This window comes from Cygnus atratus, chromosome 4 (assembly GCF_013377495.2).
Source record: "Cygnus atratus isolate AKBS03 ecotype Queensland, Australia chromosome 4, CAtr_DNAZoo_HiC_assembly, whole genome shotgun sequence".
Taxonomy (NCBI): domain Eukaryota; kingdom Metazoa; phylum Chordata; class Aves; order Anseriformes; family Anatidae; genus Cygnus; species Cygnus atratus.
Window position 1 is genome coordinate 50403977 of NC_066365.1, and position 25900 is coordinate 50429876.

General features: G+C 43.4%; 3 protein-coding genes across 7 annotated transcripts in view; 1 reads left to right on the top strand and 2 right to left on the bottom strand.

Moving 5' to 3' along the window:
- The window catches only part of FRYL (FRY like transcription coactivator), a 172230-nt gene extending 154278 nt beyond the window's left edge, over positions 1 to 17952 (top strand). For 3 of the 4 annotated variants that reach the window (XM_050710201.1, XM_050710203.1, XM_035547103.2), the window contains 6 exons: positions 962 to 1111; positions 4845 to 4943; positions 9374 to 9442; positions 13813 to 13923; positions 15302 to 15498; positions 15873 to 17952. In XM_050710201.1, coding sequence (XP_050566158.1) covers positions 962 to 1111; positions 4845 to 4943; positions 9374 to 9442; positions 13813 to 13923; positions 15302 to 15498; positions 15873 to 16131 — 885 coding nt within the window. In that variant the 3' untranslated portion in view covers positions 16132 to 17952. Of the gene's footprint in view, positions 1 to 961; positions 1112 to 4844; positions 4944 to 9373; positions 9443 to 12883; positions 12902 to 13812; positions 13924 to 15301; positions 15499 to 15872 lie in introns of all 4 variants that reach the window. The other variant, XM_050710200.1, reaches the window with a different exon arrangement.
- On the bottom strand, positions 1 to 23302 carry ZAR1 (zygote arrest 1). Of its 2 annotated transcripts, none has more exons than XM_050710204.1 (4): positions 22496 to 23287; positions 22327 to 22419; positions 22182 to 22256; positions 1 to 288 (listed from the first exon to the last, which is right to left on the bottom strand). In XM_050710204.1, the coding sequence occupies exons 1-4, from the start codon at positions 23285 to 23287 to the stop codon at positions 214 to 216; spliced, it is 1035 nt and encodes a 344-aa protein (XP_050566161.1). In that variant the 3' UTR covers positions 1 to 213. The 2 variants fall into 2 exon arrangements, with proteins under 2 accessions (XP_050566161.1, XP_035410902.2); XM_035555009.2 differs by lacking the exon at positions 1 to 288 and adding an exon at positions 21935 to 22108 and having other exon boundaries at positions 22496 to 23302.
- A 488-nt stretch (positions 23303 to 23790) lies between these two features.
- On the bottom strand, positions 23791 to 25723 carry SLC10A4 (solute carrier family 10 member 4). The gene is made up of 3 exons (XM_035550588.2): positions 25266 to 25723; positions 24899 to 25109; positions 23791 to 24392 (listed from the first exon to the last, which is right to left on the bottom strand). Exons 1-3 carry the CDS (start codon positions 25616 to 25618, stop codon positions 23877 to 23879), a joined length of 1080 nt encoding a protein of 359 aa, XP_035406481.1. The 5' UTR covers positions 25619 to 25723; the 3' UTR covers positions 23791 to 23876.
- Positions 25724 to 25900: the final 177 nt, after the last annotated feature.

The following is a 25900-nucleotide window of genomic DNA, read 5'->3' on the forward strand; positions in this document are numbered from 1 at the left end:
CTTTAGACTTCTGACATCTTGCTTTACCTAGATATCAGGGTTTAGTTTATCTGTATAATAGCTAAGTTTAGCTGCTTTATACAACCATTCATTTTTTGAAAGTGGTGAAAACGGAGTGTTACACAGATAGCACTTCATATTCTCTTATGCTCGTTAAAGAGGGCACTAGAAGGAAAGGCAAAACCTTTTATGGCTTGACAGAGTAGCCATCAGTCAGCTGGAAGGGCACGTTCTCTGGGAGAATGGGAAACGGCAACACAAGGCTGAAGTCTGGGCAAAGATGCATTCCTGAGAAGTTGTTACAGAACACAAAGAAGGGTTAAAATAATAAAACGAGACCCTGGAGGCCTTGTTTGACTGGATCTTTCTATTCTATCCTACTAACTGTGTTTAACTTTGCAGCCATAAATATCATCTTCATATAACTTTATTCTACATGTAACTTTCTAAGTTTATGAAATAATGTATAGCAAAGTGTCAGATTAGGCCATGCCTACAGTCTGTGTAACTGAACATGATATACATAGGACTGATTTTTGAAGAAGGTGAAACACCTTGCAGGTGACAGTTTTGGGCACACGTGATACTACACAGGTCTTACCCTGACTCTCAAAATCCTGTATATAACCTTCTGGAACACAAGCACTTGAAAATCAATGGAACTACTTACTATTTGTACTGCACAAAGACAGATAGTCATTCAGATATCCTGATGTTAAAGGACTAGATATGAAAGGAATAATTATCTTTGTAGTTACATGCTGTTTTCTTTTACTTACTCATGTATTACTTTTTCAGAGCTAGTTTTACATAAATACACAAATTATATATTACTTTGTACTTTAATGTCTAAAACTATGCTGTCGTAATGGAAATTTGCCTTGAAATACTTAATCTAAAACACCATATGAGGAGAGTAGTGCTATAAAGTTAATGTTTTTTTTTCTGGTTTGCTTTCTAGAGCATTCAAAGGAAGTTTGTTGCTATAACAAATGATTCAGTCAGCTTTCTTGGTGAAAGTCTACAACGCATTGGAAAGAAATTTAAAAGTTCACTGGAAGTGATGATGTTATGTTCAGAATGCCCAACAGTCTTTGTGGATGCAGAAACGGTAAAAATCTCAAATTTAATACTGAAATACAAGTCTACTTACACATTTTTATGTAAAATATAAAATGATGATTTAACATTTGAAAAATAGCAATGCTTGGGAACATTGTCAAAGGTTTGAATGAAATGTTAATTATATTTTTGCCTTTTGAAAGGTTGTGCTTATGTCAGTAGTTGAAACATTATCTGAATAATTATGGGATGTAAAAAAAAAGGATGCTTTTTAATAAATGAAATTAGAAAGGAATTAAAACATTAGTAGCCACTATGAATCATAAACACTTGAAAACACAAGTATGAAATCCATTTTCTCAAAAAAAAAAAAAAAAAAAACCACCACCCCCCAACCCATAAAAAACGTCCAGCTTTAACAGCGAGTAAACTGATTAGATATTGTTTAAATTCCCTTGCTGTTCTTCAACTTTCTTGCTTGTTCATATTTATTCTGTATCCTTTTCATCTTGTTGTTCAAAGACCACTTACCCCGTAGCATCTTTGCCTTTTTTAATTGTGTTGTCTGTGCTTATATTCTATGATGCCTGAAAAAGACTTTACAACTAAAAGTAATGAAGCCTTTGAATGGTTTGTTATGCAAGTTGAAATCTTGGGTTATAATAAATACTGATGTGAGAAATCAGCTCAAAGTTTTGGGGCAGTCAAAACAAAACTGCTAGTGTAATTAAGAAAAGAGACAGCAAAACAAAATGCATCATTAAGCTAATGTACCTATGCCTGATAGCCCTACATCCTGAATGTTTTTGGTAGTTCTTGTCCACTGCTCTCAAATAATACACTGTTGAACTGGAAATGGTTTCAAGAAAAATCAGGATTATGAGATCTGTGGAATGGCTTCCATATAAGGAAGACATGAGTATGCAGGCTAAGATTTTTCAGCCATTTAGGAGATAATGTTAGCTGTACATAAATGTTTATATAGCTTTCTTATTTGATGTTGAAGGGGATCAAATTAAGCTAGCAGTGGCTTAGAAAACACACAAAACCAAAGAGAGGTGGTTCTTCATAACCAACATCTAAAACGCCATGCTTCTTTATAGCATAGTGTTCATGTTTTCAAAAACCAACTAAACAAAATCATGAAAGAAATAGCCCTGAGTAGGTTTTTGAATACATAGAGCAACGTGTTGTTAGAGGCTAAGAAAGCATTCTGGAACATGAGCAAATTGTTCACCACGTATTTGCCCTGTTTTGCCCTTCTTTAAGCAGCTGCTATTAAATGTTGTCAGATAGGAGGCTGAGGTAGATTGATCTTCGGCCTGACTCAGTGTGAGGCTCTTCTCTTGACCTGCTTTTTTCCTTGTTGCTAAGGGGCATCTCTGCTCTTTTGCTCTTGCTTTGGAATATGGGGACTAAAAGAGCATGATAAGGACAGTGCATTTCAAGGGAACCACGCATAATGTGTTTTAACTTATGCCACTTTAAAAGCAGTATAAATGAACCAAAAGAGAAATTTTATTTTGGATAAGAAGACATAAGAAGAGCTATACCAGTGCATATTTAGAACAGCATGGGTGTGTACACGTACATATATTTATATATGTATGTATATGTAATGCTACACATAAAAGAATATATACATATATAGAAGTATACACAAGTGTGTGATGGTTTTACTCTGCTGGGCAGCTGAACTCCACCACAAATGCTCTCTCACTCCCCCTCCCCAAAGGAAAAAGGGGAGAAAATAGGATGGTAAGGGCTAAAGCATTGAGGTAAGAACAGGGAGACCACTCACCAATTATCATTATGGGCAAAACAGACTCAGCATAGGGAGGTTAATATAATTTTTAACCTGTCACTAGTGGGCTAGAACAGTAAGAAACTAAAAGCAAACTAAAAACACCTTACCCCCAACCACCCTCTTCTACCTCCTCCCCCCCGAGAGGCGGAGGGGAATGGGGAATGGGGGCTGTGGTCTGTCCCTGCTGCTTCCTCTCCTCCGCTCCTTCAGGGTCACTCCCTGCCCCTGCTCCACGTGGGGTCCCTCCCACGGGATGCCGTCCTTCCCGAACTGAGCCTGTGGGGGCTGCCCACAGGCAGCAGCTCTTCAAGAACTGCTCCCACACGGCTCCGTACCACAGGGTCCATCCCCCAGGAGCAAACTGCTCCAGCACGGGTCCCCCATGGGCGGCAGCTCCCCCCAGACCCCCTGCTCCTGTGTGGGCTCCTCTCCACGGGCTGCAGCTCCGGCCCGGGGCCTGCTCCTGTGGGGGCTCTCCATGGGCCGCAGCCTCCTCCAGGCCCCATCCACCTGCTCCACCGAGGGCTCCTTTCCTAATGTGCTCCCCAAGAGGCCCACCCAGCGTCGCTCGCTGGCTCGTCTCTGGCCAGCAATGGGATCCCTTTTGGAGCCGGCTGGAGCTGGCTTTGATCTGACGTGGGGCAGCTGCAGCTCCCCTGCTGTCCCCCTGCTCCCAACTCTTTGCCACATAAACCTAATACAAAGTGGGTTTACTTTTAAAGTAAAAATGTGTTTATTTTAGAGTACATGTGTATTTACACACACATTCACTCACAACATTCACAGTGTTGTTACACTGGCAAATATTACCGTATAGATAAATCTTCCCTTTCCAAATAATGTAATCAACTTGTTTATCAGAATAATTCTCACTAAGAAAGAATGGCTAATCTGAAATAACGTTGATGCACAAATATTTGGTTTTGTGATGTCCACTCATGCATGCAACCTCAAAGCACTGGTTCAGGAGTGATTTTGTCCTCTTGCTGATACCGGCTGCCCAGTGTTTTCCTTGCATTTCCATGTTATTGTACATGTTGAGTACAGACTGGAATTGTGCCACAGAGACATAATTTGCCTTTCAGTTGATGTGGACATTGAGGCTGGGAGTGTCTTAGTGTGGTAGCAGAATAATAGTCTTGAAGCACTTGGAAATACATGTTAGCATCATTCCCAACCCTACTGAGTAACTGGGGATACTGTCACTCCCCATGCCCCAATTTTGTAATCACAGCCTTGCACGTGTACTGCAAGCTGACCAAGAGGTACCAGGCACCAGGGATTAGAGATAAGAACAGGACTCTTAATGTGCGCAAGGGGTGACTGGCGTGAGCAAGAAAGCATCATATTAATGGCATGATTATTACGGGAAGCAATAGGTGAAGGATTAATAAGAAAACCTAAAATAAGTGGAAATACAGCTCCAGGGAGAAATGGTGTACAGCAAAGCTGAGATAGCAGCTCCTGAGGGGAAAAAGAGATTTTGAAACCATATTGAAAATGGGAAAATTCATCAGTGGTAGAAAGTTCCTCAAATATCCAACAGTTTTTGCTTTGACAGTTCCTGGCTTGTAGAGACCAAAGACTGTGCTGGTGGTATAGTTGGCATGTTGAGAAGGGGAAGTAAATCTCACTGGATACTCCTTAGGTTGCTACAGGAGAAATCCAGCAATGTATTTTTCTTGTGGCAGACTATCTTATTTGTACTATCTGTGTGTCTGAAAGATATTATTCTTTCTGAAAAAGCTAGAAACCCCTTTGAAATCTCTCATTCAGTTTTTGACTAGGTAATGTCCTTATTTTGGGGTCAAAACAGTTCATTGCGTGAGCTGATCCAGCACTAAATCAGTGTGTACCTAACTGATTTTGATTGCTTTTTCCAAGTGTGGCCTTGAAATTTCGCATTATACGATTATTTAAATATTGGACTATATAGATTATAATCAGATGCTATCTGACTGATTTTATTTTTCAGCTAATGTCTTGTGGCCTGCTAGAAACATTGAAGTTCAGCGTTCTAGAGCTCCAAGAACACTTAGATACCTATAATGTCAAAAGAGAGGCTGCGGAACAGGTGGGTCTGTTTTGTATTTCAAACCAAAAAACATTAGAATATATTCATCAAGAAATTGTTCCAGGTCTTTATCCCTCAACACAGATACCTCAAGTAAACTGTATAAAATCTGAATTAAAATCCTGTTTCCTTTTCTCACTACTGTACTGTGTATAACCTGAACCTGTTTTTTTTTTTCTTGTTACATGTGACTTGGTTTTGTTGCATGTAATTCTGGAATTGACTTTGAATATATAACATTGCATAAACATGTTAGAATTGGGAAAAAGGATTAATGTTTAACATGAATGTATATTTTTTTTCTTATGAAAGTACCAGCTTTCTTGATTAGGCTGGCAGAGTGGTATTCACCTCCAGGTTAAGACATGTATAGATAGTTACCTTTATGCAAATTAAGTGGCTTAACACCCATGGTATTCAAGGATCAAGTCAATACAGTAAAAGAAACCAAGAGAACAATGTATTTTATCCTAATGTAGATATCAACTTGCTGCTCAGCTGAGGTCTTTAGATGACTTTTTATTGACTGGATCTCCACTGACTGTAATGGGGGCTTAACAAGCAACATTAGGTCTCTCATCCTGGAACTGGATGCCATTTAGACTGGCACTTTATATAATTAATTAGAAAAACACGTTTAGTTTTCAAGGTATATGTTAGTGGTAGTATTTTTTGTGCAAAGAAACAAAAATTGTAAAAGTTTAAAATTTCTGTAGCAACAGTATATGTATTTCTTTTTCTGAACCTTTGTGTGAAGTTTAGGAAGGAAAATAATAACTTCAGAACTTCAGAAAACTGAAACAGATACGATTTATATTTCAAGAAACAACAGAAAACATGGATCTACAATCTGTTTTGCAGGTTACAGAGAGAGAATATATGAGGCTTTTGCTGTAGAGAGAAAATGATCCTTAGGAAAGTTAAACATGCATTTGAAGGAATTTAGTACTGATGCCAGCAGCCTATCAGGCAGTGACAGTGGCCACACAAGCAAGTCTGAGTGATGCAGAACAGAACCAGAATTCAAGCCATGGCATCTTGGCTGAGCTGTGTTTTGCAGGTGGTTCCCTGTTTCTTGATTGCACTGAGTTTATTAAGAAGCTACAGCCTGTGCCTTGTAAAGTTTGCTGACAGCTGATCTGTTGACTAGAAAAGCCATCTACTTTTTTTGTGGAAATGTAGTTTCCTCAAAACCAAGGCTAAAGCATGCCACACAGTATTGTGTTAATGGAGATGAACTGCTTTTAGGACCCAAGCCAGTATTTCTGGAAAAGAGGTGCTGCATTTTTTGCCCTGCTATGTAGCAATAACAATTTGTTTGGAGACTTAATTCATGAGGTCTAATATAATGAGCTATGTTTTGCCATTTAGGCTTGATCAGAAACAAAGCCCTCATCTAATGACCAAGATTACCTTATTCCATATAATATTTAATGTTTGACAACCTCCAGTGCATAAGTCCTGTAAGAAAGCCATGTATTTCTTTGTCCAGTTTAGAGAGCCCAACCGAGGCTAACTGATTTGCCCCATAGTCAGACAGGAAAGTTGAGGCAGAGTAAATAGAGAGGAAGTCAGGTGCCAACAGTGGCCTTCCAGACACTGAGGAGTTCAGCTTGTGCATACTCCTCATTTAGCCTAAGGTTTGTCTTAGCAATAAGAAATATTCTTGTTTTGTTCATTTGTCTCAAAGGGTGATGAGTTAAAATTGTTTCTCTTTTAGATGGCTATGAATTCACTTAACTTATTTTTAACTCGTTTTGCTCTGCAATGTGTCATACAGATATAAATCCATGCTGGATATTATGAGCTTGTTTACATTTTATTTTACTTTGGATATCAGTTTGGTGGCCTCTGTCATTATGTCATAGTGAAAGAATGTTTTTTTTTCCTGTAGTGAAACTGTCAGAAGGGTGTCTTGTAATGCTTCTGTAGTCAGCTTGTCTTCTGCCACAGTATTTGTGAATGACTGGAGCAGGAAAAAGGTTTCTCTGGATCAAAGGAGTTGTGAAATAGCTGAGAGCATTTTGCCAGTTTTTATTTTTCTTTAATCATTCACAAATAGAAAGAAGTACCATGGAGGAGGATTTATTTCTTTAGTGCTTAATCCTCAATTTTTTTGTGTAATATATAATATATACAGACTGAGTGTCCTCCAGAGCTAATTCTCAGATGTTTCACTTGTTTTCTTACTCTATCCTATTGAACAGAATATAGGGAATGATTGAAAGAGACATTCTTAAGTCATATTTTTTTCTTGTAATTTCAACCAATTGTGACACACATCCTGTTCAATCTGAAAGTATTAAGGCAAAATACATAATGAGCTTGTTGCAGATCCTCATTTTTTTCTTAGAAACATGCAGAAAATGATCATACTAAGTTGGTTGGGACATTGTCTAATCAGGTAAATACAAATTAACGAACATTTAAATAAATAAAATTCACATCTAGTATCCTCTAGAATTGACCACTGGAAAAATCTTTACATTAACCTTAATGAAAAATTGTTACTTAAAAATTGCCATAATAGACACTGTTTGTCACTATCAGTGCTGTGTACAGTATTGGCATTCCCATTCACGTGAATCAAAGTCAAAACAGTAAGAGGCTTGGGCTGCAGTCGCTTGAAACTCTTATCTCTGCACTGAGATAAGAAACGTATATGTAATGTAGGATTTGGGGGGGATGTCTGCCTTAGGGGTAATCTGGCAGACCAACCTATGCTATGACCAAGAGGAATCACAAACTTCGCTATCTTATATTTTTCACCCTACACCTTTGTAGGAGATACCTGAGGAAAAACAGATTGGTGTAAAGCAAGCATATAAAGAAGATTATTTTGTCACACAATCTATTTTTGCTCCTAAACAGAAAGTGTAGGTCTTTCTGCAGTGCTGAACATACGTTCTTTGCAAAAATAATAACAAATGAATTTTGTCACCTTTCTGGTGGCTATTCTATTCCCTGGCAGGGAAGCTGCTTTTGACTTGTATATTAGGGACCAAGATACTGAATCAGATAAGTAGAAAATACAAGGTTATATATCATAAAATTCTAGGTATAGCCTTTACTGAGTTTGGTATTAAGATTTTAAAAAATCTTAAAAGGGCAGGGTGTGAAAGCAACTACTAGCTTCCCTGTTTTTGTTGCAGTTGTTCCAGTGCAAACCTATTCCATTATTACCGATGAATGCTGTCAGATAAAAAGAAAAATGAGGTCTGCTGTGTACGTCGGTATCCATGTCACTAATTGAAGCTGACACCACAGTGTTTAGAGAATTCCATTTCTCGTCTTGATAAGCACACAGGCCTGGTTAATTCACTAAGTAACCGTTATTAAATTGAGCAGATGGGAAATCACATTTTTCTTTTTCTTGCATCAGACAGAGGTTAGAAAAAGGTCACTAAGATTTCCTGTGAGACTTATGATATAAAGCACATGGTATGCTGAATTATTCTTTCTTGGATGTATAGAGCCCGTTCTTCATTTCAGAAGATAATCTGCACTTTATCTCGACATGACGTGTTACTATTTCAGTAATGCCCAAATTACCTCATGCTTGCTGCTGTTTTTACTGTACAGAAGAATATGCTGAGCACTCTGTAGATGAGATGACAATGTCACATTGTCCAAGAAGAACATATCTGATCCTGCAGATGCTTTATATTAACACTTTTAAATTTCCGTGGTTGTTCAAAGCTAGAAGAAGAGATTATCCACTGAAATTAATAATACTTGTTGTGCACTATAGGAATTGGAGTTAAATACAGCCCTGTACTTATGGAAGAGGGTGAAATCTATGTGTTCGCATTGTGTAATGTGAGAATGCTTCATCTCCCTGGCTTGTGTAAACGAGAGGCAATGCTAAACTCCCACTGAAGAATTTGCTTTTTTCATTCCATCTAGTAAACCTGCACTTGCATCTAGTTACACAACAGAACTGTATTTCCTGCTGTTGCTAAAATAGTCCAAAGAAATACAACAGGCTTACTCTTACTCCGTAATTTGAATCAGTGGTATATTTTAAACACCAGGAAGTCATGTTGGTGCAAACCTTGTGCAGCAAGTAAAGAGAAAATAGGAACTCACTTAATGAATGCCATTTTTCTGCCCCCCTTCTCCATGTTTCCGTATAACAATACTCAAATTTAATCACAAATTATATTGAAGTGTGCTATCCCCATCTGGGATAATGAAGGTGCGTGAAATTTGCAACAGAAAGGATGCAACAAAAACTGCAACGTGATACATCAGGGTGGAAATCAATAGTGGAAACAACATTGGTGAACAGTTGTTTTCATATCACAATTTCTTACATAGTCTGAGAATATTCAAGACTTATTGAAGTGTCATAAGCAGTTTTACCACAGTCTTCTGTTTGCTTTATTTCAGAAGACATTTAATCTTTTTGTTTGGTTGGTTTTTTGCAGTGGCTAGATGACTGCAAAAGAACATTTGGTACTGATGATGGTATTCATGGCACTAACACGGATGCCCAGGTAGGTGCATCTCATTTATCTCATTTGTGAGTCTGTGGATATGAGATTTAAAAACATACTTATATCTGTTGCACAAAAACTCCAACATTTTCAGAGAGATTAAAATTGTATGAAAAGCTTTTCATTTCAGTTATCATACTATCTTTTGGAAACTCAGGTTCTTATGAAGTAGTGGTCTAATAAAATGGGCTCTTTTTAATAAAAGCTGGCGACCAGTCTTGAGTTCTAGGCTTAATAACACTGAGTAGATAAGCAGACTAGATACCATCTGTGTACCAGCAAGTCCACTTTTATGCAGCTGTTTCTAGAAGAAAAAAGATTAGCTTACTGCTTACAAGCTCAGATAAATTGTCTAGCCAAAAACCTCTACTGAATTTAATATAATTAGTACTATATAAATATGTATGACCTTTCTGGAGTTGTTGTTTGGGTGGAAAGGAACAAGGAATAAAGTAGCAGGATCGCAAAAATTTCATGAAACATTTTTGTCAACACAACATTTTGTCGTCTAGCAGGTGAAGTGACCTGTTACTATTAGCTTGATATTTTGTATGTATTTGCATGACATCATCTATGTTTAACATTACTAATTGCTATAGTAAGTGACAGCTTTTCCCCAAATGGACCAGGACTTTTTTGTTTGAACAATAGCTGCATAATGTTGACAATGTAGATTAAAAATAAAAGCAGATCCAAAACCTGCCATTAGTATGTACAAGGAATCTGCCATTTAGAGTCCTGTAATAAGAACAGTGAAACATGTAAGAAAGTAGAATTGCAGATAGCAGACTAGCTCACATTTTCACAATGACACCTTGACAAAAATCCCAAATTCAGGCTAAGGAAGGAAAAATTTTACTCCTTCTGTTCAGTCAAGCTTACTCATTGATACAGTCAGTTACATTTCTGCTGCTGAAAATGTGGTGTTCAGCAACAGAAATTTCCACTGTATGCGTGAACTGCTTCTTTCATATAGTTTTCATTTAGTCTCATATATATTATATTTATATAAACAAAATGCATTTGCATTTTTAGGGTAATAAAATGTGTGATAATGTAGTGATGATTGTTATATCACATCAAAATTACATGTTTTTAAAATGTTTTATGTGGCTAAGCATGAGTAATAAAGCAAAATAATTATTCACAAGCTAGCTACCACTTGCAAGGGTTTTTGCTTTGCAAAAGTCATATTTGGTATATTTTACGCTTGTTTTACATCTTCATATACTGGCTGGCACATGTTTAGAAATATGTAACAACACTCAGTATTACAAAACAGTACGTTCTATATTTTGATTTAAAAAGCAGCATTTATGCGTTTCAGTCTGTGTATTCAGTTATATGTATTTCAGTTCAGAATTGCTTATATTGGCTCTGTTATAAACTGTTATAACATTGCCATGAAGTTAAATATTACTATTCCCACTATATAGTGAGACAAAACAAGAAAGGGAGGGAAAGCCACATGCAGGCTGTCATTTAGCTGGTACAGAAAGAATGCAGCAGTCAATGAGGAAGTTTTGTTTGTTCCTCCCCAATTCAGCAGTGTTTAAAGACAGCCTCAGAAAAGATGCTGCGTGACCAGTTCTTACTGATTATTTGTGGGTACCTGCTTTGTTGTTTTTTTGGTTTTGTTTTGTTCTGTTTTGGATTTGTTTTTTGGTTGTTCTGTTTTGTTTTGTTTCAGTCCTAGCCTACAAGGCACGCTGGCAATTTTTTATTTATGTGCTCCTTGCACTGCAGGTTCATTTAAAACCATTTTAACTTATAGTATCCATTGAGGAAGCTGAGTCCTGTTATTCTGCTTCATAAACATCTACTCCTTTAGTTATAAATTTATTCACAACAATTTTACAGTGCCTTCGTGAAGATTGAGAAGTTACCAAGTGTAAGAGCATTGTTTCAAAAGTGTTTGTAAATGGAGCGTGGGGCTGCTAAGTCTATCCAGTCAACCAATTAATGCTAAAAATATTTAAGTGTTGTCTGGCTCAGAAAAACAGGGCTGCAGGGCTGCTTCATTCAACACATATTTTTCATTCACTAACAACATAAGGTTTTATTACTAATTTTTACCACTGTGGTAAATACAGCTAAGAATAGCGAGGTGAACTCTGTTCTGGCTCATGTATTACCCGCAGTCTTGCAAGTAAACCTAATTATAGAATTTTTGCTATTAGTACGTACATGCAAGCCTGAAAGAATGCATCTGGACTCAGGCTACACTGTTCTTACAGGACTGGCAGGTAGAAAAATCAGATTATTTGACAACTGGTCAAGTATTATGTGAAAGTCACTGAAGCAGCATAATGCTATTCTTAAGGAAAAATATCTCTTGAATTTTTAGAATAACTGTCAGTGTGATTGGGGGAGGCTTATTTATGGCTTACAGCAGTACTGAGACTTGGCTTGAAGAACACTGGGACTTAATGACTAATTACTAAACAAATGGACCCTGTCATTCCTCAAAGTCTGACTCTCTGTGCTCCATTGGAATAAGTAATAAAATTCTTGTCGACTTCGGCAGTTCAAGATCGTATCTCTTTGCAGTGTTCAGTGTCTCAGAAGTTTTTGCTTATATAATTGCACTATGTGTATGATAGCACAGAATACAGAACAAAAACGTTTATAGTTTATTAAGCACACTATAAATTATTATACATGTAGTGTATAGTTTTGTGCTTAATAAAGCTTAACTGCTTCTGCCTGTTGGAATCAGATATTAGTTGCATCTTCATACATGTGTGACCATTGTACATGGCATAAATGCCATCAATATGCTTAGTGCTGTACAAAGCAAAAAAGTTAATTTCCTGTCCCTAGCCTGAGGAATATGTTTTCTGATGTTTTCTCTCCCTGTCTCTCTTTCCCAAACATTTGTCTGAAATTGCTTGCAAAACCAAGTGCAATTAAGCCACAAAACTGTCACAATGAGGTGTTGAGAATAAAGTTTAGCAAAATGAAGAATTTTCTTATCTAAAATCTTAAAAACAAGAAAAAAAAGTTCAGAATTCAAATTAACATTGCATCTCAAATTTTAAAAAGCGTTATCTAAGCTTAAACTATAGTGCTATAAAACAAGTAAGAAGACAGATATCCAGACCTAAATGTCCTTGCTTTTGATTTCTGAATTTTGCATACGTTTAAGATTATACACTATGTAAAGACTCAGGAAGGGTTGTAAGGTGAAGTATGTTACTCCTGTTGTGGGACAACAAAGCCAGTGTTAATCTATTGTTAGTTACAGGAGCAAGTGCTTAGTAATTTCACTTCAGTCTGTTATTTTTTTTTTGTTAAGGGTATATTTGGAGCGTGTTACTTGTATTTCATCCTCCATTTTGCCTGGGACGTCTTTTACCCTAATTAAAATGATTTCCTACACTAATTCTTGATCTTTTTTCTTCCTTTGTATTTTTGTGACCTGCTCATCTTCTTGCTTAGCAAATGGAAATTCTAGCAGTAAGTGATGGTTCTTGATTTATCAAATACTTAACCATGCCAGTCAACCAACTGGTCTCCGTCTGTCTCGTCCATTTGTGACATAGTGATGTCTTGTCATAGACTATTACAAAAATGCTATGTGCTTCAGTTTTGCATAACCTAACGCATTGGACTGTTGGTTCTGTGTAGATAATAGGATCCTGTAGTTAGTAGAACCTTAGAGATGATTATTCCATTAGAATTAGCTTTTATGTCTGTATGTAAAGCAGTATTAACAGTCTGCACCTCCACTAGTTTTAGATGCGTAAAAATGGAAGCACGACTGTGCTGTTTTGTTTCCTTAAAATATATCATTGTATTTTCTAAAATAGAAACAGAGCCATGTTTCACAAAGGAAACATTATTCTTACATCCAAGAATGGAAATATTTCCCTCTTATTCCATCAGGCAGGTGTAAGCTAAAGACCAGGTTATAGACTATGCTTACATATCTTAGTAGTGGTTATGAAAGATTGCATACTTAGAGATGACAACTACTTCTTTTGGATATTCTTGAATTTATAGCAGTAAAAATTCAACAATAGAAGTAAGGGATGTATGATATTCTGTCTTGGAACATGACATTTTAAAGTGCCTCTTGAATCACTTTTTTTGTTCCTTTTTGGAAATGTGACTACTTATTAAAAAGTAAACTTTTAACCTGTGTGAGAGAGGCTACCTGTAAATCTAGAACTGGATGAAGCTTTCATCTGCTTTTCATTAGCTTCTTGCTACATTAGCTTGCAAATCTTCTTGGCATTTTCTTCAGTAACCAAATAACTACTTTTAATTTTGCACATTCTATACTGAAGTTGTCATTTATTGCTTCTTGTATTGGATTGCAGGTGTTTTGCACTTCCTGAATATAATAACGTTGTTTACATTTGTAGGAGCTGGAGTTGTGTCGGAGGCTATATAAATTGCATTTCCAGTTGCTGCTTCTGTTCCAAGCCTACTGCAAACTTATCAGCCAAGTAAACACAATCAAAAAAGAAGCAGAGGTAAGGCAAATCACGCCATTTAGCTACTTATTGTTGACATTTCAAAGCCAAACCATTTAAAATACTTTGGTAATGTGTTCGTCAGCAGGACATCTTTTTAGGGTGAACTGAAGGAGGGTACCAGCTGTTTTATAAGCCATTAACAGAAGATTTAAGTAGAACCTGCAAGAATTTTCTGAGACGTTCAATTATCTGTGTTGATTTTTGTACAACCTGAAAGCTCTTAAATAGACGGGAATGCAGGGAGTCCAGGACTTTAAATATTTCGCTAGCACTCCTGGTGTATTCTAATCAAGCTGCAATCAAGGTACATCAAATTCAATCAACAGATTGAATCTGTGATGAAGCCCCTTTCCGTCACCCCAATGGTTCCTGTTACAAACACAGTAACTTACTACCAACTGATTGCATAAGTGCATCACATCAGCCACCATTCAGTTTCACTGCAACCTTAGTCCCCCAACCTACATGTACTTAGTAATGCATCCTGGACGTCTTGGGCTTGATTTTTAGGTGTACTAACTTTAGAAGTGAAATGCGTCATTCAGCTGTGCACACGTGGTACATATGTGACGATAATCAGGTTAATCTGACTGAGTTATGCTGCTGCTAATGTCTTTTCACGTTCTCCCCTGGAACTGTAATGCAATAAAGAGGTAGCATTTTAAAAAAAAAATGTCTTGCTTGATGTAGTAGGGAGGAAAACAAAAAATAGGGCTGGAAGTCTTTGGTTTAGGAGTACGTTAGGAAAAAAAAACATGCATGTTCTTCACTTAGATCTCCAGATTCTTGTAGAGGCTGCAAATAAGTGAGTTCATTTTGTGTGGAGAATGTTACGGAAGGTCAGCATCACCTCACTTCCATTTCTTGCCTGAGTTTCCAAGTCAGCTGTAAATCATATTCTGAGTATGCCCTTGTCTTTTACTCATACGTTGGAACTAAAGCCAAAGATACTATTATATACATTGGCTGCATTACAGTTACTCTGTTGGGCTACTAGTCTTCCAGATTTTTCCTCCATGTTTAGGTCGTCCTTGTAATAACACAATTTCTGTTGTACTTTCCAAAGTGTTTAACTCTTCATGTCAATTTAATCGTCGTTAAGTGATGTGAGGAGAAAAATGTATATTTTTAAACAAATTTTAAAAGGACAAAGATGGAAACTTCATCAAGGAAAGCCCGAATACCTGGCATAAATACGTGGGCCATTAAACTAGCTGTATTCTTAAACAACTGAAGCAAATATTTGGATTTACTTCTTCTGTATCTCATTTAGGATTGCAACACAGAGGAAAAACATACGTTTCTGATCTGCTGAAAGTTAATTTGGCTAAAAATGTAATTGAACTAGAAAAGCTCACTCTTGCATTTGTTTTAGGTCATAAACATGTCTGAAGAACTTGCTGTCCTGGAGACCTGTCTGAAAGAGGCTGAGTCTGCATCTGACAGTGGCATCGAAGAAATTGAAATTGCAGAGGCTTCCCAAGCTAGCACAGAAACAGCAATTCACTCTCTCATTGAAACCCTGAGAAGCAAGGAGTTTGTGTCAGCTGTAGCACAGGTCAAGGCTTTCAGGTAAATGCATAAGGATTTTGCTTTCTGGCCTGAGTTTGCTAATGGACCTTTTTAATTTAAAGATAGGGATGGGCACTATTCCAGTTTTTTTCAGCTCTTGCTAGATGTTCTTACTGAAAGGACAAGAACAGTTGATTCATTACTGTTCATTACTTCTTCATATACATTTTGTGATTTTAAAAAGGCAATTCTAGTAATACTCGTTCTTCAGAATTTGTCTTTGAGAAAAATGGTACTGTTAACTACTAGGACTCTACAGAAGAAATGGTCCTCTTGTGTTTTAATGTCTTCTGTTCAGACGTCTGTTTTAAGAACTCTTAAATATTTAAATACTTCATTTTTTTAATGTTTAAATACAAATTGTGTGTTCACAGATCCATTTGGCCCCATGACATCTTTGGCAGTTCTGAAGATGACCCAATCCAAACACTGTTGCACATATATTTCCGTCATCAGACACTTGGTCAAACTGGTAGCTTTGCAGTAGTAGGCTCCAACCAAGATATGTCAGAGGCCAGCTCAAAGCTGATGGAACTTAATCTAGAAATTCGAGAGTCTCTACGCATGGTGCAATCCTATCGGCTTCTAGGAAAAATCAAACCAGGAGTAAACCCTGTGAGCACTGGATTCTGAACAGCTGTCATTTAGAAAAGAACTGATATTGAGGACACTTCGAACTATTATCGAGCACCTTTCATTTAAAGAAAAAGAAGAAAGAGTGAAAAAAACAAAAAAGATACCTTCCAGCAATCCTGAAAAATGACAGTTTCATCACAGGAAGAAATTGTTTCATCAGAAGTAAAAATCTAAAAACTGAAGTTAACATCTTACTTGACTGCTCTTTCTACGCAGTAGCTGTGTGGCAGTAGTATTTTTTTTTTATTAAATATATGTATAAAAACTACATGAAAGGAAAAGGGCTTAAATGCATACATATGCATTACTTTCTGTTGTAACAGAACTATAAATGGTGTTTGCAGTAACAGCCTCTAAAGGTTGAACCAATGCCGCAGGTGGGATGAGGCTAAAATCAAGGTTGGTTTATTTTGGCTGAAGACCTGCAATGCTTCCTGGCTTTCCAGCAGCAGTAGATATAATCATCAACTAATACCTATTGAGACACTTTGCAATGTCATGAAGAATGTGCGGTCGAACACGAGTAGGATGACTTCCGACTGCAAAAACCATTGACTTCTCAATGTTTTATTTGCGTTTGTTGTCTGTAACAAGGAAATGATGTGTGTGAGTTGGAATGTATGGCTACGTGACAGTTGTTTTTTGAAGGTATGGATGATTGTTAAATAAGGTCTCAGAGCATGCTTAAAAGAGCTGCAAGATTATTTTTGAAGAAATTTTATTTTATTAGATCTAATCCTCATAGTGTGTAAATGTTAGGACATTTAATAATATTTTAAACTGGGATTTCCCAGTGTTTCTAAAAGAAATAATATATCTGTTAACTTTATTGGAATGCTGCTCAGTTCTCTGATCAGTGCTTATGTTACAAATATTGATAACAACTAACCAAAAAGTAGCTGCCTGCAGAGACTTTAAAATGTATATTAAAGATATATGCTGCCCATCAGCAATTCTCATTAGAAGTTAACTTATTTTATTCTGTACATATTCTAGAAACTGTATAGTGCAAAAACAGTATTTTTCTTGTAAATTTGTGCAATGCACTGTTAAGACAGTAGGTGTATAAAGCTATGAGGGGAAGGGGAAGAAATTCTCCCTGGTGGTAGTCACATACATGACTTGCAGTCTGAGCAGTCTGCAGGGTTCAAAGAGTTTGAATGCACATACATGCATCTTCATGACTCAACTTAAGCCTAAGGAATTGGGACTATATAGAAAAAAAGACTGACTACCAAACCATGCAAACAGGCAATATACTCATAGTTCAGTGTCAAAGTCTGTAGCATAAAACAAACTGGATTCTGTTGAAACCAATAGCATTTTGTAAAAAAAATAAAAATAAAACAAAAAAATTAAAAAAGAATGTAGTCCCACAATTCCTGTGATTTGAAAGGAACACGCAGTATTTTTATATACATCTCTTACCCACTGTGATTTTTTTAATGGGCTCTAATTCCAGGGTTTAGAATGTAGAATTGAAATTCTTAGCTCTGCCTTTTTGGGGGAATTGGACCCCACTAGAAATGTAATTATGCTGAAACGCATTAATTGAAGGCACTGTGCACACTGTTGGACTGCTGACAGTAGTTGTTATCCTAACAAGCTCTGTAACTGGTCAAGGCACATCCATAATCACTGTATTTTTTTCCTGACCCTGATAAAATTGAATTATTTTGATGGCTTTGTGGTACTGTAGATGGTGTTCTTAATTATTAAATAAGTATTTACAGGGGGATTAGTTTTATTTAGTGGTGCATTACACTTTTATTTACATCATCTTTTACCAGCTTTTTTTGTAAAAATAAAAGACATTGTATCTATCATCTTGTGTATTTTTACAAGCTAGAAGTACATACCATACTTTTAGGAGTGCTTAAGTACTTACCTAAACACTGACTACAGAGGACTGGGAGCCCCAAACTCATTTTTCCTCATGTCCTGTCAAAGCAATAGCATTTTCCTAGGCATCTTCTGAGGACATTAGGTTTTGTAAGGCAACTTAAACCTGAATTTCTATATGTAATTCCTTATACATCTTCCTTGGTTTATAATGGCTAGTAGAAATGGGACCTACCCTGTGGAATAGAAATCATGGTACCTTATCATCTGGATATTCCGTCTTTCACAGAAGTTTAAGAACTATTTCCAAACTTCCACTGCACAGCTTGTTCTGTACAGAGTCCTGTCCTTCGCTATTAGCTGCTCACAAGCCTCTTCATCAGGAAAGCATTAAGCCAGGTTGAGCACTGTTCTTGCTGGTTGCCACTTCTCCAAAATTACTCACTCTTGACTAGGGCATAAGCTGTCACCCTGCATTGCCTGGTGCCACGTATCACAGAATCACTAAGGGTGGAAAAGACCTCCAAGATCACCTGGTCCAACCACCCCCCTACCACCAGTATCACCCACCAAACCACGTCCCTAAGCACCACGCCCAACCTTTCCTTGAACACCCCCAGGGACGGTGACTCCACCACCTCCCTGGGCAACCCATCCCTATGCCTGACTGCTCTTTCTGAGAAGAAATGTCTCCTCATTTCCAACCTGAACCTCCCCTGGCACAACTTGAGGCCATTCCCTCTGGTCCTATCACTAGTTACCTGTGAGAAGAGGCCGACCCCCAGCTCCCCATGCCTTCCTTGCAATAAGGTCTCCCCTGAGCCTCCTCTTCTCCAGACTAAACAACCCCAGTTCCCTCAGCTGCTCCTCACAGGACTTGTGTTCCAGGCCCTTCACCAGCTTTGTAGCCCTTCTCTGGGCACACTCCAGGGCCTCGATGTCCTTCTTGTAGTCAGGGGCCCAGAACTGAACACAGTACTTGAGGTGCAGCCTCACCAGAGCAGAGTACAGGGGGATGCTCACCTCCCTGGTCCTGCTGGCTACACTATTCCTGATACGAGCCAGGATGCTGTTGGCCTTCTTGGCCACCTGGGCACACTGCCAGCTCATGTTCAGCCAAGCATCAACCAACACCCCCAGATCCTTCCCTCTGCACAGCTTCCCAGCCACTCCGCCTCAAGCAAGGTATGTACTAAGCCTCTCAATAGTAAAGGCTGTCTAAAACCAAGCAAGATGTCAGACATCTGTAATATGTGCTGAATACAGCACTGATAGAGCTAATGTCTGCAAAGACTCTTCATGAAGAAGCCATACAGGGCAAGTTCAAGATATCTTTGAAGAACTGACAACTCCGTTCCTTCCTGCTTTGCATAATCACAAGTCACAATCAGCTTTCCTTCCTTCTGCTGAATCTAGGAACCAGTGCCCATAACACAGCATCTGCTGTCAAGGACATGATAGAGCAGTAAAGCAGAATAGGGTACGGAATTGTTACTGTGGCATCAAGTAAAAGCACTGAATATATTTATGTAAGAGGAATGGCAGTCAGAGCTACTGCTGCATTAAGGAATGCCACGGCATGAAGGAAAGCTTGTTTAATATCCCTGCCCACTGCACTCCCACTCCTCCAAGGCCCAAGACCTCACAACAGGTGAGGGCCAGGCCAGCCCTCAGCCAGCTGCTTGAACACTGCTAAAGCTCACCTGCAGCTCTGACCAGCTGCACCTGCTCCTCCTCCAGCTATACACCTTCAAACAGCAGCAACTGCTGCTAGAGACTGCCATTCTAAGGTGTGCTCCGCTCCACTCCGAGCTGTTACTGATAATCAGAGAAGTCGGCCTGTTCACAGCAAGTAATCCTCAAAGCAATGCTTGTGAGGATATCTGTACGAGTAGGAAGTGCTCAACTGCTCCTGTTTCTGTTAGCTGCCATAACATTTCATACTGACACGGCACAAAACGATTTCTCAAAGTCATTACCAGAGTGAACACTCATAATTCAGTCTCACACACTTCATCAGGAAAAACCGCAGCTCTTAGAGTGGAGGCAAACAGGAAAATGAATACATGAACATCCCTTGAGGGAAATATGCTCAGGAAAGACTTAAAAAAAAAAAAAAAAGCAGCACAGATCACCATTGCTACTGGGAGCTGAGGTAGCCTGCAGAGAGCAGACCTGCCTCTGCCTCCAGTACTGGAGCTGTAGACAGGATTAAGGCACCCATCTACTTTCCAAGCTGAACACAGCAAGGATGGAACCAGAAGTCTCCTAGTGAGCAGGTGAAGTAAGGGTATTTCCTTTGTGATACTAGGGAAAGTGTTTCAAGGGGAAGCACGAGGTGAAACAGCTCCTGCTCTGGGGTTGGTGGGTCTGTTACTTGTTCCCAGAATGCATTAGGCTGCTACAGCAAGTAGTGAAGCAAGAATAAAATTACTATGCAATAAATTAGCAGTGATTCATTATACCTTACTGCAAAAGATTTGAATGCCAGAACTATGAGAAACTACTGCAGTAAGTTCAAGGGACACGTTAAAATAAAGCAGGAATTGACAGCAAGAGGAGTTCTGTTCCAGATGAGCTACAGAATTAACCCTGCCCCTCTAAATGGACACTCCTGGGTGCAAAGGACAACATGTGCCTACCCTGCCATACAAGTTTCCTTAAGAGAAGCAGCTACTGCAGCTGGTAACAGGCTGCTTCCCCATTTTTCTCTTTAGCAAGGGGGGGGGGGGGGGGGGGGGGGGGGGGAAATCACACAAGCCAGGTGCAGACACAGGTCAGTTTGTTGGAGAATTCAGTCTTTCCCAAGAGAAGTTACCTTAACGAGTTCTCCAAGAGGCTTAGGCCAGCATAATGCTTAATTTCAAAGTTAACAGCTTTATTAGCATTCTCAGGAAAGTACATGTTCCATCAGTTTACCCAGCTCCTTAGCTATGAGGCAGAGGGTGTAGGTTTTTAACCAATTCATGAGTCTGTTCAGGTGGCAGTTCTGTGGTGCCAGAGTCAGCTTGTAACGCTGCTGCCTCCCTGCTGAGGCCACTGCCCTTGACAGCAAAAACAGACTTCGGACACTGCTGGTTCTGCCTTCACTATACCAAGAGCTCCCAGCTCCAAACCCAGTCCCAGCAGGGTGCAGGGGTTTGGTCCTTTCCTGATGGAAGGCAGCAGAAACACCTCTAGGTCTAAGCGTAAGCCACCAAGTGCACAGTTCTTTCTTTGTGTGTCATCTGCAGGTACAAAAGGAAGCCAGGCAGATGCAGTGCCAAACTTTTGAGCCTGTGAAGGGTCACTTCTCCTGATAACCCAATGGAAGTAAAGATGTGTAACCTATTTACCAGAAGTCTGTAACACCAGTGACTCCCTTCCCCAGGGCTTTCTGAGAGCTGTCCCTGAAGATGCATCAGGACCACCACAAGCATTTTTGGCCCTAGTCTACAACACAAGACCACCAGCTGAACCAGGCACAGACTGCTGTGCCGGCAGAAGCAGCCTAGCTCTCACAGAGCACTTCTCTCAATCATTATCTGGAGATGAACAGCAAGTACAGGAGACTTGCTACATGGAGTACCAGTGTAGCCAGTAAGTGAATACAACTGGGCATTTTGTTCACGAGTGATGCTCTACTGCCTACTGTAAGTGTTGTTTTGATGTTCAAATGGTTGAACTTCAGGTGCAGGAGGAGTAACATCCTTTCCCATCTGACATTCTACAAGGTGCTACCATCAAGACGGTGATGCCAAAACCATCACTAGTTTGCAAAACATTAGTTGTAGGCTCTTTTCTTATGCAAGTTATGGAAGCTGCAACCCTCTGAGCTGGGCACAAACCCACCCGATCACCTGAGAGTGCTTTGCAATACTTTTAATCACATGCTTTCCCAGCTACACCTTGCTAAGTACCTTCAAACAGTAACAGCAACAACAAAAAACCTCTGCTCTACTTGCAGTCTTGTAGAAGAGCCCCGAAACCAACGCAAACCCCCATCCCCTCAGATAATGTACTTGAAGCTGAAGGTGCTGTCGCAGGAGAGGCGTTTCCCCTTGCACCTCCCGCAGAGGTCCTGGCGGTGGGGCCTCTTGGGGTCCACGTGGCGCAGCTTCACGGGGCAGGTGCACCTCGTCTGCTTGCAGCTCTGCGGGGCGAGGCAGCGGTCGGTGGCTGTGACCCCGAACGCCTCGGGGCGAGGCAGGGGGGACGCCCCTTACCTGGCAGGTGATGTCCTCCACGCGGTACGGGTTGTAGGACTTCTGGCAGGTCCGGCAGAACTGACGGAAATAGACCTGCGGGGCAGACATGGGGTCGGTGTGGGGGGCGGCTGTGGGGCGATGGGGGGCCCCGGGCTGAACTTACCTTGTTGGTGCCCTGCACGCACCAGACGTAGGCGCTCTCCCAGCGGATGTTGCAGTCCTTGCAGTGGTAGTAGCCGTACTTCTGCTCCAGGAACTGCCGGGGACAGCAGTTATCGGGGGGGGCCGTCCCGGACCCGCTCCGCTCCGCTCCCCGCCCCGCCGCCCCTCACCTGGAAGCGCAGCCGGGTCTTGCCCGGGGCCGCCTCCCGCTTCTGGGGGGCTGCCGGCGGCTCCGCCCGCGCCTCCTGCTCCTTCTGCTCCTTCTCCTCCTCCTTCTCCCGGCTCCCCTCCGGCCCCGGGGCGGCGGCCGGGCGCTGCCCCAGCGGCTCGGCCTCGGCCTTGGCCTCGCCCTCGGGGGGCTTCTCCCAGCTGGCCCGCACGGCGGCCGCCTCCGCCTCCCGCTGCTGCTTCTCGGCCGCCTCCTCCCCGACGGCCGAGGGCTCCTGCTCGGGCTCCTCGAGGAAGGCGGTGAGCCTGCGGGACGCCATGGGCGAGTACACGGCGATGGTGCGGGGGAAGCGCACGGCGCGGGTGCTGGTGGTGGCGGGGCTGCCCTGCTCCTGCTCCGCGTACCGCTCCGGATCCTGCTCCAGGTCCTGCTCCGGATCCGCTTCGCGGAGCCTGGCGGCGGGGCCGGCCCGGCGGCGGAGCAGCGTGCGGGGCCCCAGGGAGCACTGCACCGAGGCGTCCTGCCGCGGGTTCACCTGGACGCCCACCTCCTTGGTGTTGGCCTTGCGGAGCCGCGGCGTCAGGTTGGGGTTCACCTGCGACAGGATGGCCTTCAGCTGCGCCCGCTGGTAGTTGTCGAAGTACTCGGCTGCCGCCGCCGCCGCCGCCTCGCCGTAGGCCGAGAAGTAGCCGCCCCCCCTGGGCCGCCAGCCGCCCGCAGCCCCCGCCTTGCCCTTGGGCTGCGGGTAGCGGTACGAGTACGGCGGGTAGGCGGCGTACAGGTAGCTCTCCATCGCCTCCTCCGACATCGCGCCGGGCACACCGCTGCCCTGGGGGCCTTAAATACCCCCGGGGCGGGGCACGGCCTCCCCCCCCCGCCCCCGACGGCGCCTGCCCCGCCGCCTCCTCCCGGCCCCGGCCCTCCCGGAGGGGTCCCGGGGCCGTGCAGCCCTCCCTGCCCGAGCCCCCCGCGGGATGAAGCAGCGGGGACCACGTTTGGCTCAGCTCGGCCGTGTATTTGCGGGGAGGACAAGGAGCGCGGCGGTGTTACAGCGGGGGGAGGCACGGGGGTACACGCGTGCAAGGTGCTTCGCCCACCCGCCCGCCCTGCTGCTGCGTCGCGTCGACTCCTCCGAAACGCCGGGCTCCTTCCTCGCACCGCTCCTGCTGCGCTCGGGTGGACGGGGGCCTCCTTGCACGAAGACATATGGTCATTGGGATGCGTCGCAATGGTACTTTTTCCTTTTTTTTCTTCACTTTTTTGTAATTTTTATACACATGTTTGAGGAAACACAATGGCAACACACACACACATCACCTCATACGATGGGAGCAGCTGGAACAGCGGTGGGCCCGGGCCTGGGCGTCACCGCGGTGTCGTACCTAAAGTGCGGTCTGCGTCGGCTCCATCGGAACCGAGCCGTGCTCCTCCGCGGTCACCGTGCCGTACGAGGTGTCGGCCACCTCCTCTTCTTTCAGCTTCTTGTAGGAAATATCCGTGTCTTCCTCTTCACCGAGCGCCTCTTGTTTGTAGCTGTCTCTCCCGTACATCTTGTACGCCAGCACAAAGAGTCCTGCTTCTGCCGACTGAAACAGCGCGTACAGCAAGGGAAACATGTACATGCTCCCTATGAGCTGCGGGGGGAAGGTGAGTTTTAGGATGGCGGTGCAGAGCTGGACGTTTTGGCACCCTGTTTCCAACGAGACCGTTCTCCTGCAGTGTGGGGGCATTTTAAAGACGGTGGCTAAGCCGTATCCCAAGGCGTACCCCGCCAGAGGCATCAGCACTGCGATGGCGTAGACGGATGCAGGAATGTGTGCCATCAGGTCTGGTCCCAGCATGGTCCCCGTCAGGATGAACAGGATCACCAGAGTCACCAAGAGGGACCACAGGGAGATCTGGCACAGACACAGACATTGACAAATGACACAGGGGTTATTAGTTTAAAAGCAACTAGAGGCTTGACAGAGAGTGAATTGCAGAGGGTGGCTGTGCTGCTGTTTCTGTTTGCTCCTTGCCCAGGAGTTTGGAGGTCTTTGCTCTTATCCCAAGAAGGGAAGGGGCTGAAATTGCCCCTGACCATTTTCCTTCAGGGTGATTTGATGCGAAATCAGAGCAGGGGGCTCATGCTGCTCGTTCTTTTCACCACGAGGCCATTTTGCCCGCATGGTCTGAGGAAGTGTGGCTGTGCCTGCGGTGGGGTTCCCCAGCCCCGGGTGCAGCGGGGCCGGGGGACAGCCTCCTCTCGGGGGCTGAGCCTGCACCCCCTGCCCTTCCCCTGGCTTTCCCTCTCACTTCCACCACTACCTTCCACCACAGACCCCCCCCCGGGGTGCCTCCCCGTCCCCAGGGTGCCCCCCTGGGCAGCCTCCCTCCCGGGCCGCCCCGTCGGAGCCGTCCCTACCTTAACCAGCAGGTCGGCGGCGCGGGGGTGCCGGTAGCGGACGAGCACCCCCAGGCCGATGGGCAGCAGGGTGCTGCCCAGCGTCAGGCTCACCGCCCCCAGGGGCAGCAGCTGCACCAGCGCCGTGTTGATCCAGTGGCGGCTGTACACCCAGAGGCACAGGGGCATCAGGAACAGGGCCAGCAGCGTGGACGAGGCGGTCATGATAATACTGCGAGCGAAAGAGACGCCGGATCACCGCCGGATCACCGCGGATCACCACCAGATCACCTTCTCTCCCCCCCCCCCCCCCCGGGGGCATTTCAAGACAGGGGCAGGGGGCTCGGCAGACCAGCCGAGCCGTGCTGTACCGTGCCCCGACGCCTACCTGAGGTTCATGTCCCCGTCGACGAGCACCGACATGAGGTTGGAGAGGTTTCCCCCGGGGCAGCAGCCGCACAGCAGCACAGCCACGGCCGCCACCTCGTCCAGGGCGAAGAGGAGGGCGAGGAGGAAGGCCAGCAGCGGCATGGCCACGAACTGCCCCAGCAGCGCCAGCAGCACCCCCACGGGCCGCCGCAGCTGCTGGCCCAGCTGCCCCAGCTCCACGGCGCAGCCCAGCCCCAGCATGGTCACGCACAGCGCCAGCCCCACCAGCACGCTCAAGCCCTGGCTCAGGGAGCGGTCCCCGAGCGCCCCGTCGGCCCCGGCCGCCGCCGGGGGCTGCTCCGAGCCGGCCATGGGCGCCCCGACGAGCCCCGGGGGGGAGCAGAGGGGGCGCTCAGAGCGGGACGGCGGCCGGAGCCCGCATCCCGGCTCGGCTCGGCTCGGCTCGGCTCTGCTGCCCGCCGCCTGCCGCCGGTGTCGCCGTGCCCACGGGGGGCCGGGCCGGGCCCCCCCCGGAGGAGGGGCGGTGTCTCTCGGCGCGGCCCCGACGGCAGCGCCCCGCGGCCAGCACCGCCCCCCGGCCCCGCAGCGCGGAGGGGCCGCGACTGGGGGGGCTCCGCAGCACCCCCCTGACCC

Bases quoted from the DNA above. Each gene is read 5' to 3' on its own strand.
- ZAR1 (XM_035555009.2), bottom strand. From the start codon at position 23,302: ATGTCGGAGGAGGCGATGGAGAGCTACCTGTACGCCGCCTACCCGCCG. The intron at 22,420-22,495 runs GTGAGGGGCGGC...TGTCCCCGGCAG, and splicing joins AGACCCGGCTGCGCTTCCAG to TTCCTGGAGCAGAAGTACGG. The intron at 22,257-22,326 runs GTAAGTTCAGCC...TCTGCCCCGCAG, and splicing joins GCGTGCAGGGCACCAACAAG to GTCTATTTCCGTCAGTTCTG.
- SLC10A4 (XM_035550588.2), bottom strand. From the start codon at position 25,618: ATGGCCGGCTCGGAGCAGCCCCCGGCGGCGGCCGGGGCCGACGGGGCG. The intron at 25,110-25,265 runs GTAGGCGTCGGG...TTTCGCTCGCAG, and splicing joins GACGGGGACATGAACCTCAG to TATTATCATGACCGCCTCGT. The intron at 24,393-24,898 runs GTAGGGACGGCT...TGTCTGTGCCAG, and splicing joins CCGCCGACCTGCTGGTTAAG to ATCTCCCTGTGGTCCCTCTT.